Raw genomic sequence first — 22,940 nt, forward strand, 5'->3', positions numbered from 1 at the left:
AACATGTCCAGGTGATAGGGCCACACTGATATCTCCAGCTTGGTTCCAAAGTTTCTAAACCATACCATCTTTGGTATCGTGTCGCCATAATATTTGAATTGAGGATGTGTGATCATAATCATTTGAATATTTTAGCGATCCGCTGTACGTCCTTAATGCCTTCAGATGTGAATTACAGTGCACTTGCACCCGAGATGCGTTTTAAGGCTACGGATGACAAACATTTAGGTCAGTTGTATGCTGCTTTGCAATCTATTAACAGCAAGGGTAACATTAAATAGGCACAATATTTTTACTGATGCATTTGGCGAAATTCAATTAATACCCACAAAACATATGAACAAAAGCATTTACTGTGAAAGTTGGTAGATGTAGGCCCTTCATATAAAGTTATGGGCAGCACTTCATTCAATTTCTTAAATCAGTTATTGTTTTCTTGATCAAACCGTGAGCAACACATGTCAAACTAAGACATTTCTCTCAAAACACAGGGATGTCGATTCGCACGGGACTAGTATTATCAGATGACCTTCGAGTTCACAAAAAAACATTATTCTGTGTGAAATTATTACTCTCCTGTAATGTAAAAATAACTGACATGAAAGATTCGGACGGGACTGAAATTACAGCTGTGGTGTTCTGTGCGCGAGCACATAATTACATGACCCAAACTCCTCCAGTAAATCTAAAATCATATCCGAATAGGGATTTTGACTGTTGTAGCCATCAATTGTCCCATTCACAATCATCCATATTAGCAAACTTACTTCATTTCAAAATTCCCATTTCTCTAGTAGGTTATTTACTGTAATGAATGATATAAGCAAAATGTCCATGATAAAGGGTCAGTGTCTCAAACACTTACCCGTTTTTTGGGGGCCTGGAAATGTGAAAGGTCCAGAGTGCTGCCATCAGGGGACTGCAGGAAATAAGAGAAAGAAATGTGAGCTATGTGACAACAATTGAGAATAAAAAGAGAAAGAGAAATTCACAACACTTACTTTTGACAAGGGAGAGGACATCGTAGAGGGGATTCTCTTGGCATCCTGTTAAGACAAACACACAAATCATGCATTTGTTACCATAAATAACTTCCAACAGAGACAGAAATATTTACCATAGCTTGGTAGCCAAGAGGACACCACAGGAGGTTGGTGGCACCTTAATTGGGGAGGACGGACTCATGGTAACGGATGGAGCGGAAAGAGTGGAAAGAAATCAAATAGATCAAACATTTGGTTTCCATGTGTTTGATGCCATTCCATTTGCTCTGTTCCAGCCATTATTATGAGCTGTTCTCCCCTCAGCAGCCTCCACTGCTTAACATGTAAACATTATTTCCTTGTGAGGATTCACCACTACAAATGGCTTCGACAGAAATGTAGGCCTAACAACTGACACTAATACTATATACACAGAGGATCTATACAACATATTTCTATCAGATGGTTCTGTAGCCATTGTGCCAAGCTGAAATGGCCACTGTTCATGCAAATCTGAGGGTTCCATATTTAATTCAATGTAAACAACTTTATTGGTACACACAGCGAGGGGGCTGGACATGCGCTCCAGGGACTGTAAGATGCGTCTGGCGGTAGCACTGGTCACCCCACAGGGCAGAGCCCCAGCAGGCTTGGCCTTGATCTGTCTCCGCAATGGAGCCTAGAGGAGAAATACACATCCATCAATTACATTCTATTTACATAGAGAAGCACTTTCTACAAACCCATTTGCCACAAAGTGGTTAACGGCACACATGGTTTGAATGAATGCCAGGTTAATGAAACAGCAGTGGTGGAAAGGCAGAGCTTTGGTCAAGTCGTGCTGCAGGTTAATACCCTGTACCTCCAGTTAATGTTCAGCACAGGGCATCAAACAGCTCAGGGGTGGCGTTAACGCAGGAAAAAAGATCACGCAGAAGAAATATTGCTGTGTTTTAGAAACACAGATCTAAAATGCTTCTTGTAATTTCTGCTTGGCATCAGACTAATTGTGTGCTTCAGTTGCACTACTTCACTCAGATGAGAATTCACAAATGTGCATTCTGTCAGCAGACAGCAGTCAGACTGAAGTGAAGGTACTTTTCTGAGTGTAGCCAGCCTAGTTCTCTGGTAAAATGAAGACTGACTTCAAGAAAAGATTCTTCTTGAAGATTTACTTCAAGAAAAACATTAAAAATAATATATCCATCTACATTTCCTATGATAAACAGAAATATGGTGGCCATGCATCGTTTTTGCAAAAAAGCTAATTTACTTGTGTGGCTGCTAGCCAAATAGTGATGCACTTCAGTGAAGCTATTTTCTGCCGAATGTGTTGCATTAACGTGTTTTCTGTGAAGGAAAACTATAGTTGCACGCCCCGATCACTCAATTGAGGCAACAAAATAACCCCTCACTTTCAATATAAAACAGCAGATTTCGCTAACATGTCTCTAGCAGCTCCATCTAGCAACTCTAGCAGCTCCATTTCCCCTGACTAACATACTACTTCCTATCCTTATTATTCAGATCATCACAGCTCTATTTCCCCTGACTAACATAATATCTATTATTATTCAGCACAGGGCATCACAGCTCTATTTCCCCTGACTAACATAATATCTATTATTATTCAGCACAGGGCATCACAGCTCTATTTCCCCTGACTAACATAATATCTCCTATCCGTTTGAAATTACAATGTTGGTGCTGGCAGGCCAGAATATTGCTTGGGGGGGGGGGGTTATTTCTTGCCTAGGAGAAAATCAATAGGGAAAACACTTGAGTTGTAGTGGAGTGGGGAGCATTACCTGGTAAGGTGTGGCTGTGCGTGAGCGGGCTGTTCTAACAGCAGCTGCTCCCCCGTAGGTAGTCTTCCCTGGGTAGAAGGGGGAATCCCCCAACTGACTGGAGTTCAGCACTGAACTGTTCAACGTGGACTAGTGGAGAAGAAAAACATGGAAAAGCATGTCAAACAATCACAACGGCGCAAAAGCAACAGTTTCCAAGCCACATGTATGTATGCAGGTTTTCCTGTAACGAATCGGTCATCATTGTAGCTGGTCAAAGTAATCACCTTAACATCGATAGCTAAGCAAGTAACGGTAAGAGTTTGAGAACTCTCGACTGGCACTCACAGTGGAGGACTGATTCGACTGACTGACACTCACAGTGGAGGAAGTCCCAAAGACAGACAGGTTGAACGCAGGCTTCTTGAGACTGGACTGGGACTGCTGGGGCCCAGAGTGTGTCCGGTCCATCTCCGGAAAACAGAGCTGGGGTAGCGACATGGTCTTAAAGTTTGGTACATCTGGGTACAGAGAAGAGACATTGTGTGATTACTCAAACTTGTGTCATGCAAATACGCAACAAAGGACTGAATTTCAGTAGTACTGGCTATGGATTCTAAAATGTTATTTTCAAGATTTGGGAAATTATTTCCAAAAGCCACTTTCAACCATTAAAATATATTCTGCTGACTCTAGAACTCAACAGGATTGTTCATGGCAAAAACGTGATTCAGTACTCTTACCACAAACAATCCACACTACCTTTTTCTGATGCACGTGATGAGAAGCCGCTGGTGGTGGAGATGTTGTCATCCTCGTGCTGGGAGCTATTGTCCTTGACCTCCTTGACTAGGGAGAAGCTGGTCGACGCCCCAGTGAAGGGGCCCCCAGCGAAGGGAGCGGAGGAGGTGGAGGGCTGGGAGAAAAGGGAGCTTGGGCTCCCCAGGGCCGGGGAGGCGTCCAGGGAGGGGAAATGGAGGTAGGAGCGGTTGAGGGGGGGCCTCGACAGAACATCCTGGAAGTTCAGGGATACCCTGCTTGTCGAAGGCTCTGGAGGGGTGGAGGAGAAATTACTAGGGTTAAGATGGGTTGATGCATATTTTGAGCTTCAAAATGGCACTGAAGGGGGACCCCTTCTCCAGGGTCCCCTTCGATTTAAGCCTACTAGAAAGTGTGCGCCCTCAGGCCTGGAGGGAAGCAAAAGTCATTACACTACCTAAGAAAAGTTAAGCCCCCCTAACAGGCTCAAATAGCCGACCAATCAGCCTGTTACCAACCCTTAGTTTTTGGGTTGGTAACAAGTTTCGGGAAAATTGTGTTTGACCAAATACAATGCTATTTTACAGTAAACAAATTGACAGACATTCAACAAGCACAGTACTTACACAAATGGCTGATGACTGGATGAGAGAAATTTATGATAGAAAGATTGTGGGGGATGTTTTGTTGAACTCCAGTACAGCTTTTGACATTAATGATCATAGTCTGCTGCACAAAAATGGTGTTATGGCTTTACACCTCCTATATTGTGGATAAAGAGCTTTCTAAAAGAACACAGGTGTTCTTTAATGGAAGCCTCTTCAACATAATCCAGGTAGAATCAGGAAGTCCCCAGGGCAGCTGTCTAGGCCCCTTAGTTCTTTCGATCTTTATTAACCGGTTTGGGTTAGGGGGCAGCATTTTCACTTTTGCATGAAATGCATGCTCAGATCAAACTGCCTGCTACTCTGTCCCACATGCCATTATATGCATATTAGTAGTATTGGATTAAATAAAACTCTGAAGTTTCTAAAACTGTTTGAACGATGTCTGTGAGTATAACAGAACTCATATGGCAGGCGAAAACCTGAGAAAAATCCAACCAGGAAGTGGGAAATCTGAGGTTTGTAGTTTTTCCAATGCTTGGCCTACCGAATGAATACACAGTGTCTATGGGGTTAAGTTGCACTTCCTAAGGCTTCCACTAGATGTCAACCGTCTTTAGAAACTTGTTTCAGGCTTCTGCTATAAAGGAGGGGCTCATGAGACCTGTTTGAGTCAGTGGTCTGGCAGAGTGTCTTAGGCTCGTGACGCGCGCTCCCGACAGAGTTACCTCTCGTTCCAGTGCTTTGCTACAGACGATGGAATTCTCCGGTTGGAACATTATTAATGATTTATGTTAAAAACATCCTAAAGATTGAGTCCATACATCTTTTGATATGTTTCTACGACCTGTAACGGAACTTTGAGTTTTTGTCTGGACCTAGTGCTCATGAAGATGGATTACTGGGCTGAACACGCTAACAACTAGTGGCTATTTGGACATAAATGATGGACTTTATGGAACAAATCAGTCATTTATTGTCGAACTGGGATTCCTGGGAGAGCATTCTTTTATTTTTATTTTTTCTTCTAAATTTTAGCCCCTTTCTCCCCAATTTTCGTGGTATCCAATCGCTAATTACTATCTTGTCTCATCGCTACAACTCCCGTACGGGCTCGGGAGAGACGAAGGTCGAAAGCCATGCGTCCTCCGAAGCACAACCCAACCAAGCCGCACTGCTTCTTAACACAGCGTGCCTCCAACCCGGAAGCCAGCCGCACCAATGTGTCGGAGGAAACACCGCTCACCCGCCCCCCTTGGTTAGCGCGCACTGCGCCCGGCCCGCCACAGGAGTCGCTGGAGCACGATGAGACAAGGATATCCCTATCGGCCAAACCCTCCCTAACCCGGACGACGCTAGGCCAATTGTGCGTCGCCCCACGGACCTCCCGGTCAGCTGCGACAGAGCCTGGGCGCGAACCCAGAGACTCTGGTGGCACAGCTAGCGCTGCAATGCAGTGCCCTAGACCACAGCCCCACCCGGGAGGCCCCTCTGGGAGTGCATTCTGATGAAGATCAAAGGTAAGTGAATATTTATCATGTTATTTCTAACTTCTGTTGATGCCAACATGGCAGAAATTTCTTTGGCTGGATTGCGCTCTGAGCGCCGTACTCAGACTATGCGTTTTCTGAAAAGTTTTTAAAAAATCTGACACAGCGGTTGCATTAAGGCGAAGTCTCTTTAATTCTGTGAATAACACTTATATCCTTTATCAATGTTTATTATGAGTATTTCTGGGATTTCTGTGGCTATCTGCAAGACCACTGGATGTTTTGGAATCAAAACATTACTGCACGTAACACGCCAATGTAAACTGAGATTTTTGGATATAAATATGCACATTATCGAACAAAACATACATTATTGTGCAACATGATGTCCTATGAGTGTCATCTGATGAAGATCAAAGGTTTGTGATTAATTTTATCTATATTTCTGCTTTTTGTGACTCCTATCTTTGGCTGGAAAATGGCTGTGTGTTTTTTTGACTTGGCTCTGAACTAACATAATCATATGTTGTGCGTTTCGCTGTAAAGCAGTTTTGAAATCGGACATGATGGGTAGATTAACAAGATGTTTCTTTCATTTGCTGTATTGGACTTGTTAACTTCTCTAGGGTAGGGGGCAGCATTTTCACGTTTGGATGAAACAGTCTAGAGGATGTCAACAGTCTGGATGTCAACAGTCTAGAGAAATTGGTTGAGGCTATTCCTTTGTGTAATGAAGAAATACGGCCATCTTGAAGTCGAGTCACTCTAGGTGTCCTGTGAGATAGAAGCGCATGACCAGAAGGCATGCTACGGTTGGTTTTAATCCTGTATTGAACACAGATCATCCCGTCTTAAATTTTATCGATTATTAACGTTCAAAATACCTAAAGTTGTATTACAAAAGTAGTTTGACATTTTTTGGCAAAGTTTACAGGTAACCTTTGAGATATTTTGTCGTCACGTTTGAGCAAGTTGGAACCTGTGTTTTTCTGGATCATACGCGCCAAATAAATAGCCATTTTGGATATATAGACGGAATTAATCAAACAAAAGGACAATTTGTGATGTTTATGGGACATACTGGAGTGCCAACAACAGAAGCTCGTCAAAGGTAAGGCATGAATTATATTTTTATTTCTGCGTGGTGTGTCGTGCCTGCAGGGTTGGAATATGCTTCTCTCTCTTGGTTTACAATGGCGCTATCCTCAGAAAATAGTATCGTATGCTTTCGCCGAAAACCCTATTTGAATTCTGACATGTTGGCTGGATTCACAACCAGTGTAGCTTTAATTTGGTATCTTTCATGTTTGATTTTATAGTAATTAATTTGAATATGGCGCTCTGCATTTTCTCCGGCTTTTTGCCAAGTGAGACAGTAGCGTCCCGCCTAAACTCAGATTTTTGGATATAAATATGAACTTTACCGAACAGAACATACATGTATTGTGAAACATGAAGTCCTATGAGTGTCATCTGATGAAGGTTCAAAGGTTAGTGATTAATTTTAAATCACCATTTCTGCTTTTTGTTACTGCTCTCTTTGGCTGGAAAAATGGCTGCCTTTTCTGTGACTTGCTCATACCTAACATAATCGTTTGGTGTGCTTTCGTCGTAAAACCTTTTTGAAATCGGACACTTTGGCTGGATTTACAACAAGTGTAGCTTTAAAATTGTGTAAAATACTTGTATGTTTGAGGAATTTAAATTATGGGATTTCTGTTTTGAATTTGGCGCCCTGCAGTTTCACTGGCTGTTGACGAGGTGGGACGCTACCGTCCCACATACCCTAGAGAAGTTAATGTGAAAGTTACATATTTTAAATATATATTTTAGGATTTCCCGCGCTGCCTTTTCAGCGGAATGTTGACGAGGGGTTCCGCTAGCGGAACGCCTGCGCTAGAAAGGTTAACGACGTGTCACTAAAGCCAGTGTGTCTATGTATCCGAATGATTCAACACTATACATGTCAGCTACTACAGCAACTGGAATGACTGCAACACTTAAAAGAGCTGCAGTTCTTTTCAGATTTTGTGGCAAGGAATAAGTTGGTCTTAAATATTTCACAACACTTAAAAAGCATTGTATTTGGGACGAATCATTCACTAAACCATAAACCTCAAAATCTTGTAATAAATTATGTGGAAGTTGAGGTGACGAAACTGCTTGGAGTAACCCTGGATTGTAAAAATATGTTTTGACCATGACAGTTAACAGTAGCTAAGAAGGGGAGAAGTCTGTCCATAATAAAAGCGCTGCTCTACCTACTTAACCTTTCCTCAATGGGGGGATGCTGTTTTCACTTTGTAAAAATGTAATTCTCAAATTAAACTGCCTCGTACTCAATTCTTACTCGTACAATATGCATATTATTATTACTATTGGATAGAAAACACTCTAGTTTCTAAAACCCTTTGATTTATATCTGTGAGTAAAACAGAACTCAAGTTGGAGCAAACTTCATGTGAGGAAGTGAGAAATCTGAAATCAGGCAGGCTGTTCTGGGGTCAGTTTATTAATTTGCATGTCTTCTATTAGTCAAGATGCACTGCATACGCCTTCCCCTAGATGTCAGCAAATAGTGAGAATTGGAATGGAGTTGCTAGGCAGATCTGAGGCCATATAAATGGTCTTGGAACGTGGGGTGCAGTCTTTTCAACATTCGCCATGACGCAAGACAGACCTCAGGATTGCGTTCTGGAAAGCTCCCATTATAGGCCTTAGATATAAAATCAGAGCCGGATATTCGATATAGGTGTTAACCTGTTGGGGATGGGGGCGCTGTTTAGACTATTTATGCTAATTTGGTAATTTTTTAAACGGCTTCCCACAAAATCCTTGATCGTACAATATGCATATTATTATTATTATTGGATAGAAAACAGTCTATAGTTTCTATAGGAGTTGAAATTTTGTCTCTAAGTGGAACAGAGCCCATTCTACAGCAATTTCCCTGACATGGATTCAGATTTCAGAAATGTTGGCCACTGTTCTGAAGTCAGTTAAAACGGCACTGATATTGCTATGACTATACGGACACTTCTTACGTCTTCCCCTGGATGCCTTTACGTGATGACGATTCCAATGGGGTCGATTGCGCGTTCACAGGCCCCACAAATGAAAAAACCGTGAAGCTAGTCATTCTTTTGGAGCTGCGTCATGCGCCTAGAGGACACCGGCCCGCTCCTGTTCCAAGCATTAGTGAAGGGGGTAATATTACTCGGGTCATGTTTCTACTCGTTATGGGTGTTAAAAACATCATAAGGTAGTTAATTTAAAGCGTTTTATAGCAATTTATATCCGTTTAGTGCGATTTTGGGACATTTATTTTTGCAACGATGTGAATAGTTGGGCACGCTTTTCAGTTCATCCCGAACGCAGTAGGCATTTCCACATGGCAAGAGGACAGCTGTCCACCAAAAGACGATTGCTCTCAAGAAAGGATCCTTTGCCCAAGATACTGATGGAAGAACAGCTCAAGGTAGGACATTTTTATTATGATAAATCGTGTTTCTGTCGAAACATTTTAGTGGCTTAGGACGCCATGTTTTATGACGTAGCTTCGCTAGGCGCAAACTGTATTGAAAAGTAAGGATAAATTAAAAAATGTTATTCCGCAATTGTATTAAGAATTAAATTGTCTATCAATCCCTGTCCACTCTATATTTTTTAGTCACGTTTATGAGTATTTATGTATAAGAGTAGATCACTGTCTAAGTGGCGCAAGGACTTTTTCTTTACCAGCTTGTCTACATTTCACATTGTCTAACCATGATTTTGGTGGCTAAATATAAACATTTGCGATCAAACTCTATATGGAATGTGTAATATGATGTTACAGGAGTGTCATCGGAAGAATTCTGAGAAGGTTAGTGAAAAAATTAATATATTTTGGCGATGTTTACGTTATCGCTCTCTTTGGCTAGAATCAATGCTCTGGTAACGTTTGCATATGTGGTATGCTAATATAACGATTTATTGTGTTTTCGCTGTAAGACACTTAGAAAATCTGAAATATTGTCTGTATTCACAGGATCTGTGTCTTTCGATTCGTGTATGCTGTGTATTTTTACGAAATGTTTGATGATTAGTAAGTAGGTAAACACATTGCTCTAAGTAGTTTTTCTATTCCATTTGTGACGGTGGGTGCAATTGTAACTTATGCCATCTACCTGAAATATGCACTTTTTTCTAACAAAACCTATCCTATCCCATACCATAAATATGTTATCAGACTGTCATCTAATGAGTTTTTTTGTTGGTTAGGGGCTATAAATATCTTAGTTTAGCCGAATTGGTGATGGCTACTGGTGTTGGTGGACAAATAAAAGATGGTGGATTATGCTAATGTGTTTTTAGGTAATAGATGTACATCTTTACATATTGTGTCTTCCCTGTAAAACATTTTAAAAATCGGACATGTTGACTGGATTCACAAGATCTGTGTCTTTCATTAGCTGTATTGGACTTTAATTTGTGAAAGTTAAATATTTAAAAAAAATATTTTTTTTGAATTTCGCGGCACTGGTTTTTCAGTGGGGGGGGGGGGGGGGGGGGGGTGTGCCGCTAGCGCCACGCTGATCCTAGACAGGTTAAAGACATCATAATGTTGTTATTTTAAACTGAGTTATATCAGTATATTGCGATTTTCGGATATTTCTTAGTGCTGCGTTATAGTGAGTTGGACACGTCTTCGCCACATGGCTAATGTTTACTGCTAATTCCAAAGTTGAAGGCGACAATCTACAACCGAGCAACGATTCCTCTGGACAAAGGACAACTTGCCCAAGATTCTGATGGGAGCTCATCATAAAGTAAGAACTATTTATGATGTTAATTCGTTGTTCTGTTAAAATGTAAAACTACTATTCCGCCATTAATTTCGGTGCGATCTCGCTTTAACGCACGCTGTATGTCATAGTAACGTTAATTTTTTTAAATCTAACACAGCGGTTGCATTAAGAACTAATGTATCTTTCATTTGCTGTCCAACCTGTATTTTTTAGTCAAGTTTATGATTAGATTAGGTGCCTCTCCCAAGATTTCTCCCGACATTTTGTTGGCAGCTTGGCTACTATTCTCATTGTATAACAACGTTTTGTGCCGCTTAATATGCACATTTTCGAACAAACTCTATATGTATTGTGTAATATGATGTTATAGGACTGTCATCTGAAGAAGTTTGAGAAGGTTAGTGAAAAAATTAATATCTTTTGCTGGTTTATTCGTTATCGCTATTGTTGGCTTGAATCAATGCTGTTGTGTGGTTGGCTATTGTAGTAAGCTAATATAATGCTATATTGTGTTTTCACTGTAAAACACTTAAAAAATCTGAAACATTGGCTGGATTCACAAGATCTTTTTCTTTCATTTGCTGTACGCTGTGTATTTTTCATAAATGTTTTATGATGAGTATTTAGGTAATTCACGTTGGTCTCTGTAGTTATTCTAGTTGCTTTGGTAAGAGTTGTGATGGTGGCTGCAATGTAAAACTATGATTTATACCTGAAATATGCAAATTTTTCTAACAAAATATATGCTATACAATAAATATGTTATCAGACTGTCATCTGATGAAGTTGTTTCTTGGTTAGTGACTATTTATATCTTTATTTGGTCGAAATTGTGATAGCTACCTATGCAGGAAAAAAATGGTGGGAAAAAAAAGTTGTGTCTTTTGCTATCGTGGTTAGCTAATAGAAATACATATTGTGTCTTCCCTGTAAAACATTTTAAAAATCAGAAATGGCTGGATTCACAAGATGTGTATCTTTCATCTGGTGTCTTGGACTTGTGATTTAATGATATTTAGATGCTAGTATTTACTTGTGACGCTATGCTAGGCTATGCTAGTCAGCTTTTTTACTGATGGGGGGTGCTCCCGGATCCGGGATTGTGACCAAGTAGAACAGCACTATCAACAAGGCAGGTCCTACAGACTCTAGTTTTGTTGCACCTGGACTACTGATCAGCCGTGCCACGAAGAGGGACTTAGAAAAATTGCAATTGGCTCAGAACAGGGCAGCATGGCTGGCTCTTGGATGTACACAGAGAGCAAACAACATGAACGTAAATCTCTCCTGGCTCAAAGTAGAGGAGAGATTGAGTTTATCACTACTTGTATTTGTGAAAGGTATTGACATGTTGAAAACACTGAGCTGTCTGAAGTACTGGTGCACAACTCGGACACCCATGCATACCCCCCCCAAGACATGCCACCGGAGGTCTCTTCACAGCCCCCAAGTCCAGAACAGACCATGGGAGGCGCACAGTACTACATAGAGCCATGACTACATGGAACTCTACTCCACGTCAGGTAACTGATGCAAGCAGTAGAATCAGATTTTAAAAAATAGATAAAAATACATCTTATGTAACAGCAGGGACTGTGAAGTAACACAAACATACGCACTATAGACACAAGTACACATGAATTTTGTGTGTTAGATACACTACCGGTCAAAAGTTTTAGAACACCTACTCATTCAAGGGTTTTTCTTTATTTGTACTATTTTCTACATTGTAGAATAATAGTTAAGACATCAAAACTATGAAATAACACATATGGAATCATGTAGTAAGCAAAAAAGTTTTATATTTGAGATTCTTCAAATAGCCACCCTTTGCCTTGATGACCGCTTTGCACTCTTGGCATTCTCTCAACCAGCTTCACCTGGAACGCATTTCAGTTAACAGGTATGCCGTATTAAAAGTTAAAATACGACACCAATGGGCCAGATCTCTGAATGAATATATTTGATATACTGTATAATATGCCATATCAGCTCACCTGTATTACTGGTAGCGGGCTCCGCAGAGTCCCGTCCATCAGGAAGGGGGTCTACCGCCTCGCTGCCATTAGGAGGGGCCTGACTGTTTGGCTCCTCCCCCAACATGGCCCCTCCCCCTTCTGCAGCCTCCCCGTTTGTGAAGTATTTCTGCATCCAGGAAGGAACGATGCTCTTGACTGTGTCTGTCACTCGACTAATCAGGCCTGACTGCTGCTGGTGAACAGAAAGAGGAAAGAAGGGTGGAAATAATAGCGGAGGGAGAGAGAAATGGGACGGAGGGAGACTTTTAGGACAATAGGTTGATATTTAATGAGAAAATAAAAACCGTAATGATGAACATCTGTTTGGTGAACATCTACGATTATGTGTTGAGAGGTATGTGTTAGTAGGTATTGATCGAGAGACAGAACAGTGGGTGCACGTCAAAGTCATTCCTCTCAAGCGAAGCCCTACTTAAAAGCTCTTAGTAGCCATGTTTCCATTAACTTGTCCAGTGATTGTGTCAACATTTACTTAGTTTGCATTGAAAATAAATGCAACAATTATCTGCTACTGTGTGTTTCCATTTAAATGATCTCCTATAGGATAGAAAAAGCTGTATATGTCACAGCAAAGAATAACATTTTTTTGTTGCTAAAACCTAGTGTCTATTAAAAATTAAGTGGTTGAAGTGTTCCCATTAACCATTTTGGCAAATCGACATAAATAAATTGGCGACAGCCTGTATGCCCTCCCACCTATCTGTCTCATGTAGCCTGCAAAAGCCAGCATGATAGAATCAAATCAAATTTTATGTCACATGCGCCGAATACAACCTGACAGTGAAACGCTTACTCACAAGCCCTTCTCCAACAATGCAGTTCAAGAAATAGAGTTAAGAAAATATTTATTGAAACAAAAAAACAGGCTATATACAGGGGGTACCGGTACTGTGCGGGGGTACATGTTAGTCAAAGTAATTTGTACATGTAGGTAGGAGTAAACTGACTATGCATAGATAAAACATTAAGTCGCAGGGTAAAAAACACTGGGTGGGGGGGGCAATGTAAATAGTCAGGGTGGCCATTGGATTAATTGCTCAGCAGTCTTATGGCTTGGGATTAGGAGCTGTTAAGGAGCCCCCTTTGGACCTAGACTTGGCGCTCCAGTACTGCTTGACTTGCGGTAGGAGAGACAACACTGTGACTTGGGTGACTGGAGTCTGACAATATTTTGGGCTTTCCTCTGACACCGCCTAGTATAGAGGTCCTGGATGCAGGAAGCTTGGCCCCAGTGACGTACTACGCCGTACGCACTGCCCTCAGTAGCGCCTTACTGTCAGATGCCGAGCAGTTGCCATACCAGGCGGTGATGCAACCGGTCAGGATGCTCTTGATGGTGCAGCTGTCAAACTTTGAGGATCTGGGGACCCATGCCAAATCTTTTCAGTCTCCTGAGGGGGAAAGGTGTTGTCATGCCCTCTTCACAACTGTCTTGGTGTGGCCATGCAGTCGTGGGTGAACAGGGAGTACAGGAGGGGACTAAGCACGCACCTCTGAGGGGCTCCCGTGTTGAGGATCAGCGTGGCAGATGTATTGTTGCCTGCCCTTATCACCTGGGGGCGGCCCGCCAGGAAGTCCAGGATCCAGTTGCAGAGAGAGGTGTTTAGTCCCAGGGTCCTTAGCGATGAGCTTGGAAGAAACTATGGTGTTGAACGCTGAGCTATAGTCAATGAACAGCATTTTCACATAGCTGTTCTTTTGTCCAGGTGGGAAGAGCAGTGTGGAGTGCAATAGAGATTGCATCATCTGTAAATCATATGCGAATTGAAGTGGGTCTTGGGTATCTGGGATGATGCTGTTGATGTGAGCCATGACCAGCCTTACAAAGCACATCACGGCTACCGAATGTAAGAATTTACTAATACTTGAAATATTCTAATAATTCTCATCTGCCAATGTATAGCCACAGCCCATGGTGAAACTTACTGTAGAGCTGAAATAATTGGGTGGTGAAACTTAAGCTCAGCCAACCAGAAAAGCGAGGCGAAGCAATCAGGCATTCTTGAAAGATTAAGCAAGCAGTAGGCATTTAGAATTAAATGTAGAGACTGGAGCTTTGATAACATTGTGCCCAGTATACCTTCTCAATTATTCGACAATCATTTGTCGCAAGTAAGTTTGACAAAAGAAAAACCCACCCCGTCGAACAGATAAAAATGTTGTTGATCTTCAGAACATTTCTCCTGTAGCTGCCGTTTCCATTACACATGTTGCAAATTTATTTATATTTTTCTGCGACATTGCTTTGTCAAATAAACCTGGGTCAATGGAAACTTGACTAATGAACAGTGGGCCAGACAGGAGTCTGATGCAGCACAGACCTGGTACTGGAGTTAATAATGCAGTAACAGTACACCCATCTTCTACAGTAGATCTAAGCCTATCAACGAGTTGAGGGACATGCTTCCTGACTTTAAACCAATATCATAATACAAGATAGTCCCTAAGTGCTACCCAGCTCCATTAACTACACTAAAATGTATTTTTAGAATGGTTCTGCAGAAACCTCAAGCCTGGGCAAATTTTTGTTGCAGCAGTATAGATCAAAACAGAGGACAAGATGATGTTGCTAGCACCACTTCACATGTACATCGGCTAGTCTACTCTTTTGGTAGCTTTCTACTCCTGATAACGACCATATCCTCCACTCCACTTCTGCTTTACCTGTAAAAAGCACCAGTCGTGCAGCGCATCTGCTATTCAACCTGTCTACACTAAATCCACAGTGTTTAACCAAGCACGGACCAGTGTAAACAATCACTCTAGATAAGTCTAACCCATGTACTAGGCCCAGCCTCTCAGAGGGCCAGTTCGAGCTTGCAGGCCTTTGAACGCAGCTCTTGTGATTCTACGGATTTAAGGACGCTGCATTTCCCCTGTGAATAGGGCCATGAGACCACAGGACCGTGCCAGAATGCTGCTCTTATTGTTCTCCCAGGAAGCACTTCTGTGTGGGGTTGAAACAGTGAGATGAGGGTGAATAGGGTCTGGCGGTGTACAATTGACAGATGACGTTCAAGTGAACCAAAGAGCTGCTAGCCTATACAACAAACTGGACAATGTGTCTGACTGACTGTAGGCATTCCAAATACAAAAAAAGGCCAAATTCTGTGTGCATTTCAAACCACCGCACAGTAATACAGAGCAGCAGTTGAACTTGCATCTGTCCAGTTACATGTGCCAGCACAACCATAACTCATAATTAAGGACCACTACTAAAGCTGCCAGATTCCAAACCCTCTGTCAACACTAGCTCACAGCACCACACAAACGAAATGTTTATGATTTCCTATATGACTGGAAGAGCCTACAACACCACAATATGCCCCTGAGCTAGGGGTGGTTAGCTCCATGACTCACTTCCTGACTAGAGACCACTTAAACAAGACTACTAGGCCTTCCTATATCAGTACCAAAGGCGGCGGCGGGGGGGGGGGGGGGGGGGTAATCTACAAGGGAGGTCATGCACTGTCAAGGGAAGCCCAATCTATCTGTAAAGTTAAGAGAAGCTACATGGTTGGTCCACCACAGTTCAATATGACAAAGTGAGAGTGGGTTTACTGGAAATTCCCCCGCAACCCAAATTATTTATTAGTGATTTCGCGGTTGTGTTTTCCCCTCCAGTAACCTGAAAAAAGCTGCTGTGATGACACCATTCCAAACGTTTACAATTAAAAGTGAATAGGTCTACTGCTTCCCTCTCAAGCATTTCCCAGTTGATAGGAGAGAATTTATGCTTGTGGGGTCCAATGACACAAATGGAATAATCAGCTGACATGTAAGCCCAAACAAAACCTCAACTGGAAGTTTGAGTTCACTGGTCTAGAGTGAACTCCAAGTCAAATATTCCACTAGTTTGCTTTGGCCTATACATGCTCTTTATTATTACTGCTGGCAGACTCTCTGCTTTCACTTTCCAATGACCAATCTAGCAGGGATGCACAATATATCGGTGAACATATTGGAATCGGACGATATTTGCTAAAAATGTCGACATCGGTATCGGCCCGATGTCAAAGCTGACATGCAAACCTATATAACATGGTACATGACGTAATGACGCCGCGCAAAATTCTGCGCTACACGTGGCACACAGCATTCCTAACCTAACCCAGAATGTCTGCTGTGTGGATCGAGCAGTCAACAAGTCGAGCAGTCATTTGAAAGAGTAAGAAAATTTCAGCGAGACAACTCAAAGGCAAAATTCATTAACGCCAAGATAATGTAATTCATTGCCCTTGACAATCAACCGTTCTCTGTCATGTGTGATGTTCGCTTTCGCCGACTGGTTGAGCACCGGTACACATTGCCCTACCAGAGTTACACAGTAATAGCATCACTACTATTAGCTTCACGACATACTATGGAACATCGTTCGGGCCTTTGCGTTTCAAAAAAGATACACGTCAAATAACACAGCTCTATCATAGAATGTTGTGTGTTCTGAATTTGCACGTGCAAGCCAAGCACCACCACTACTATCAGGAGCACTGTCAAAGCTGTACAAAAGTCTGCAAAAAAGCAAACACCAACCATGAACGATGTGTTTACAATACCGCGCTGGTAATAAAGCATTTTTTGTTCGACCACAACTTCTGGAGTACCTAGCTAGCACCAATACAACCAGCTTGAAAACAAATGACCAATAGAAACTAGTCATTTTCATTAGCAATGATTATGGAATCCTTGTGACTAAGTATTAGCTAGGTAGCCACTTCTTGTTCGCCTATTGAAATCCATTAAAAAAAAGAAATAGCTAGCCAGCCACTTAGCTTTTGGCAACAGGGTTAACGTTATAAGCAGCCAACTAGCTTAATCTGGCTAGTAAGGCTCGACCGGACCGGGTTGAGAAGCTAGCCACTAAAGTGAAATTTGCAGTTTGCCTTCAAAATAAAGGTATGTCATTGACAGTCATGCAGACGGTTACTACAATTGGTGGAATAATGCAATATTTAGACTAGATAATGTAAAAAAAAAAGTTGGAATGTGAAGTAATGAAATGGGGTATCAGTCTACTCGGTGCCACCCACAGAACACAACTGTGAAGAGTTTACGCAAATATTAGCGTTGTAGGTCTTATCGCGGGACAGCGACAGTGTGAAATCACCTCACCAGTCAGCCTATTGCGTGTATTGACATTCATATTGCACTCTACAGCTTTACCTAAGGATTGGGGATCAATGAAATGGGGTATCAGTCTACTCAATAGCCAAGACATTTTCCCCATGTCCTCAGAGTTATCAGACCCCAAAACATCCACGCAGTATTGTTTATCCTCGGGAATAGTGTTCAATACACATAGGTTGACAATAAATGTGGCTCAATTCACAGTTGTTTCAGAGACCCGCAATAAGAGCTACAACGCTAATGTTCTCTGGGTGTCACTGAGTAGACTGATACCTATGGATTGTGGATCAATGACATCGGGTAAGGCTGCACAGTGAAATAAGTATGCCCCCAATGCAATTCTAAAGTATAATACATCAGTGAGATTAACAGATTTGTCAAACATTTTGTTAACATTTTGTTGATTTGTTAACAAATCATTGTCTTTTGTTGATTTTATAGAACATTACAACCTCATTTAGCACGATCTATTCAATTATGGCATAATTCTACTATTTGTATTCATTTGCATCACTGTCAATGACAAACTTTTATTTTGAAGGCTAACCACGAAGTCCACTATTGTGGCTAATCCTTATTATGGCTAGCTTCACATAGATGGGTCCAACCACCATTAATCAAATAACTGTCTTATAAATTAGGGTTATTTTAGATGACACCTATCTATATAGTTAGCTAACTACAGCTACTGAAACAGATGTTGTTTTGCTATGTTTTAGGGGAAGAATATTGTTTGCATCCATGAGCTAGCTAGCTTTTATTTATGACCATCACTGTAGGTGCTCGAGACAACTTTACCAGCATTATGGCATAAATATTGATGAATCGTTGTGACATGAAATACGAGTTATAGCGCAATCAATGTGTAATAACTACGTAGAAAATGTATGAACTAAATGTATGAACTATATGAATTATGTGACGTGCAGTCATATTCAGGTCAAATAACACTAGCGTGTTAACAAATTCTTATTTCCAATGACGGCCTACCCCGGCCAAACACGGACAACGCGGGGCCAATTGTGCACCACCCTATGGGACTCCCAATCACAGCAGGATGTGATACAGCCTGTATTCGAACCAGGGACTGTAGCAACCTCTTGCACTGAGATGCAGTGTCTTAAACCGCTGCATCCATGTGTTACCTATTTAACTGTACTAGAATGCTTAAAAGGAGGCTACAATTGTAAATATCTGTATCGTTTTTTTGCAAAGAAAATATCAGATATTATATCGGTCAAAAATGTCATATCAGTGCATCACTACAATGTAGCAGTCCCCGTCTTTGCACGGGGACAATTAATTTATAGGAAACTCCTAAATGGTGCATTGTCCCTGTCATCTGAAAATATATATATACATTTACTGCCATGTATTGAAAACAATGAAAACCTCCTGTGGGATTTCATGTCAAGGTATTTAATGGTCCTGAAAATCTGGATAATGATATGACTTAGAATGACCCTGTTCTAAACAACATGGACAACCATGACCAGTCATTCTAAAATCCATCCAACAGACTGGTTGCAAGTCAAATAAGTGGGACCTGTATTTAATTTAGCTGCAAAAATCACAAAATCAGATGAGCAGTCCAATAAATCCCAGTAACGTTAATTTTTGCAGTTCACTGCCGTTATCTAGCTAAATAAATAAGAAATTAGCTAGGTAGCTATATAAATATCAAAAACAGCGCAGTACAAGTTAGCTACTACTCACAGATATTCGAATTTCTAACTGTAGCTACACAACAACAACAATCGCCTACAACTAGCAAGCAGGACGACTAACGTAGAGGGCTCGAGTGACCCTGCTCAGTGCATATGTATCCCGCCTTTCTTGTGGTGTGTTCTCACTAGGCTACGACTGGTTACGTTTCCACAACGCCTCACATTTATGCCCCTTTCGAAATGAACAAAACCAGTTCATAATATTGGCTTAATTTCAAGAAATATAGTAACAGACTGAATAGCTACCATCACGGACTAATGTTGACAGTTAACGTTAGTTTACAGATTGTATTTGTGTTGCCTTTGCTTTGTAACGTTAGATTGTTACCATGTCGTAACGTTAACTAGCCTCTAACGTTACTTGCTTAGCTAGTGGTCAACCATGTAGGTTGACTTAAAACAAAACTGAAATTATTAATTACCTAACTCGTAAACGGCTAAGAAACAGAAATATACCCCACTGTCAACTGTATTTAAAAACATAGAAAGTATATAGTTAAATACTTTCATGATTAAAGTTAGATAATGTAAGCCACAAAGAACTGATATGATATGCCATAGCGAACGTTACATGACAATGACGTTGGCAGCGAGACAATGAAAAGCTAACAAATGATACCTAGCTTGTACATTTCGCTAGCTGTTAGCATCATAACATAGATAACTACTTGCTAGTGCATAGCTACGCAGCAGGTACGCAAACTTGACAAGAAGCCAGTGTTACGTCTAAGCTAATAAAGTTAAATATTTCTACACGACAGCGTGTTAAATAAGCATAACTGCCGTTAGTCTTACAGTAACTGTCTTAAAAAGATACACACCTGTTAACAGATATTGGCTGGTAATATTAGCTTGTTCCCCGAACCAGCAAAATGTATATCAATTTGCTAAATTAGCTAGTTAGCTAGCTTGACACAGCGTGGAGGCCATGAGCGCTAAGACTAGGCCGCACAAAATGTCTCAAAGAAAACAATAACACAAGAGCGAAAAGACAACTGTTAACAAACTACATGCTATCCTTCAATGTGGAACATCCATACAGATATGGTAATTTCATTTACCTGTTTGCTTTTGGCGTAAGGTTTAGAAGCGATATGATATCTTCTGCTTCTAATTTTCCCTCCACCCGTGGCCGCCATGGCTAGATCGAATCTCAACTAGCCGCCAGATAGTTGTCCTGTCATATCCTAGAGTTTAGCGCGCTCAGTCCTCCAACATACCACCATGCAAGGAAGCTTCACGTAAATGAGAACTATGGGAAATGTAGTTTAGGCATTAATCACGCTGGTGCGCCTATACCAATAATGTCAATTTTCAAAGGCCTTTGGTTTGACAAGGGTATTAATTTTGTATGTGATTTGTTAGACAACACAGGGGAGTTTCTGCCGTTTGATGACTTTATTGGTCAATTTCAGGTTAATATTACTCAGAGAGAATATATTAAGGTTTGCAAAGCAATTCCACTTCATTTACTTGGACTTATTCAGAACACTTTGTTATATTGTCAGGTTGTTCCCACTTTTCCAAGTTTACAAATGAATGACTTGAACCTTTTGGAAAAACAAAAATCAACAATAAGTGGATACAATTGTCAGTTAAGTAATTTTTGGTGATTATAATTCAATATATTGCTGTGGAAGTGGCCAACCCATGCTATGGTCAAAAGCAACTACCTTTTACCTTAATTGTCCAGTTATCCCAAAAGTTAAAGAAACTTATTTTAAAATCTTTTCTTCCATCTAGCCTGTTAAGGACTTATTGTACAAAAGGTTCAAATTTGACAAAGTGCCTTGTGTTTTTTGTTCCTCTGATTCTGAATCTATAGAGCATTTAGTTTTTTCATGCCACCATTCCAGTAAACTGTGGTTGTGTATAAAATCTCAAATTACCTATGTTTACCTTTGATGATGTTAAATGGCATTATGCTTATCCTTGTAATGCCAATCATAACTATTTTATTAACATTATTATTGTCTTGGCCAAATAATTATATTCACACATGTAAACAGGGGTAGGTAAATTCCTTATTTAGTACTTTTTTTTCTTCATTGAACTGTTACAATTTTATAAAGTTGGAAAAATTAGAGGTCATGTCTCTGAATGTCTGTTAATGTATCATTGCCTTGTCACATCTAAATTATGTCCACGCCTGGTGTTTTATTTCATTTATTCACAAGAATGTCCCTGTATTGATGTGTAATATTATTTTTTTACATAAATATCAAACATGTGACCTACATTTCCCATTGAAAAATAAATAAATACCAGTTGCGTAAAGTACTTCAGTAAAAATACTTTAAAGTACTACTTAAGTCGTTTTTGGGGGGAATCTGTACTTTACTATTTATATTTTTGACAAATTTTACGTCACTGCATTCTTAAAGAAAATGTACTTTTCATTCTATACATTTTCCCTGACACTTTAAAGTATTTGTTACATTTTGAATGCCAAGCAGGACAGGAAAATTGTTTCAAGAGAGCATCCCTGGTCATCCATGAGTATGCCCCTGCTAATCTGTTAATGTAAAAAAAAAAATTAGAGTTTAGTCCGGTTTGCTTAATATACAGAATTACTTTTGATACTTAATTATATTTAAAACCAAGTAGTATTTTACTGAGTGACTTTCACTTGAGTCATTTTCTATTAAGGTATCTTTACTTTTATGTGTAATATGTGTTTTTTTTTTCCTGTCCTGCTTGGCATCCCTTCTGATGACCAGGTGGCGAATCGCATCTCTGCATGTCTGGCAGACATATCAGTGTGGATGACGGATCACCACCTCAAGCTGAACCTCGGCAAGACGGAGCTGCTCTTCCTCCCGGGGAAGGACTGTCCGTTCCATGATCTCGCCATCACGGTTGACAACTCCATTGTGTCCTCCTCCCAGAGCGCTAAGAACCTTGGCGTGATCCTGGACAACACCCTGTCGTTCTCCACCAACATCAAGGCGGTGGCCCGTTCCTGTAGGTTCATGCTCTACAACATCCGCAGAGTACGACCCTGCCTCACACAGGAAGCGGCGCAGGTCCTAATCCAGGCACTTGTCATCTCCCGTCTGGATTACTGCAACTCGCTGTTGGCTGGGCTCCCTGCCTGTGCCATTAAACCCCTACAACTCATCCAGAACGCCGCAGCCCGGCTGGTGTTCAACCTTCCCAAGTTCTCTCACGTCACCCCGCTCCTCCGCTCTCTCCACTGGCTTCCAGTTGAAGCTCGCATCCGCTACAAGACCATGGTGCTTGCCTACGGAGCTGTGAGGGGAACGGCACCTCAGTACCTTCAGGCTCTGATCAGGCCCTACACCCAAACAAGGGCACTGCGTTCATCCACCTCTGGCCTGCTCGCCTCCCTACCACTGAGGAAGTACAGTTCCCGCTCAGCCCAGTCAAAACTGTTCGCTGCTCTGGCACCCCAATGGTGGAACAAACTCCCTCACGATGCCAGGACAGCGGAGTCAATCACCACCTTCCGGAGACACCTGAAACCCCACCTCTTCAAGGAATACCTAGGATAAAGCAATCCTTCTGCCCCCCCCCCCCCCCCCCCCCCCCCCCCCCCCCCTTAAAAGATCTAGATGCACTATTGTAAAGTGGCTGTTCCACTGGATGTCATAAGGTGAATGCACCAATTTG

The 22,940-nt window shown here is 41.3% G+C and overlaps 1 protein-coding gene across 5 annotated transcripts in view; it reads right to left on the reverse strand.

The window, feature by feature from the left end:
- Positions 1–20,497, reverse strand: part of LOC129820164 (nuclear pore complex protein Nup153-like) — a 32,666-nt gene extending 12,169 nt beyond the window's left edge. For 2 of the 5 annotated variants that reach the window (XM_055877120.1, XM_055877115.1), the window contains exons 1-8: positions 20,369–20,497; positions 12,412–12,625; positions 3,533–3,820; positions 3,119–3,291; positions 2,792–2,920; positions 1,546–1,662; positions 1,002–1,046; positions 866–919 (exon numbers count right to left, since the gene is read on the reverse strand). In XM_055877120.1, the coding sequence (XP_055733095.1) occupies positions 866–919; positions 1,002–1,046; positions 1,546–1,662; positions 2,792–2,920; positions 3,119–3,291; positions 3,533–3,820; positions 12,412–12,625; positions 20,369–20,446 (1,098 nt within the window). In that variant the 5' untranslated portion in view covers positions 20,447–20,497. The remainder of the gene's footprint in view (positions 1–865; positions 920–1,001; positions 1,047–1,545; positions 1,663–2,791; positions 2,921–3,118; positions 3,292–3,532; positions 3,821–12,411; positions 12,626–20,368) is intronic. The other 3 variants (XM_055877119.1, XM_055877117.1, XM_055877118.1) reach the window with 3 other exon arrangements.
- Between the last annotated feature and the right edge of the window lie 2,443 nt (positions 20,498–22,940).

This window comes from Salvelinus fontinalis, chromosome 22, assembly GCF_029448725.1.
Source record: "Salvelinus fontinalis isolate EN_2023a chromosome 22, ASM2944872v1, whole genome shotgun sequence".
In the NCBI taxonomy this organism is placed as follows: Eukaryota; Metazoa; Chordata; class Actinopteri; order Salmoniformes; family Salmonidae; genus Salvelinus; species Salvelinus fontinalis.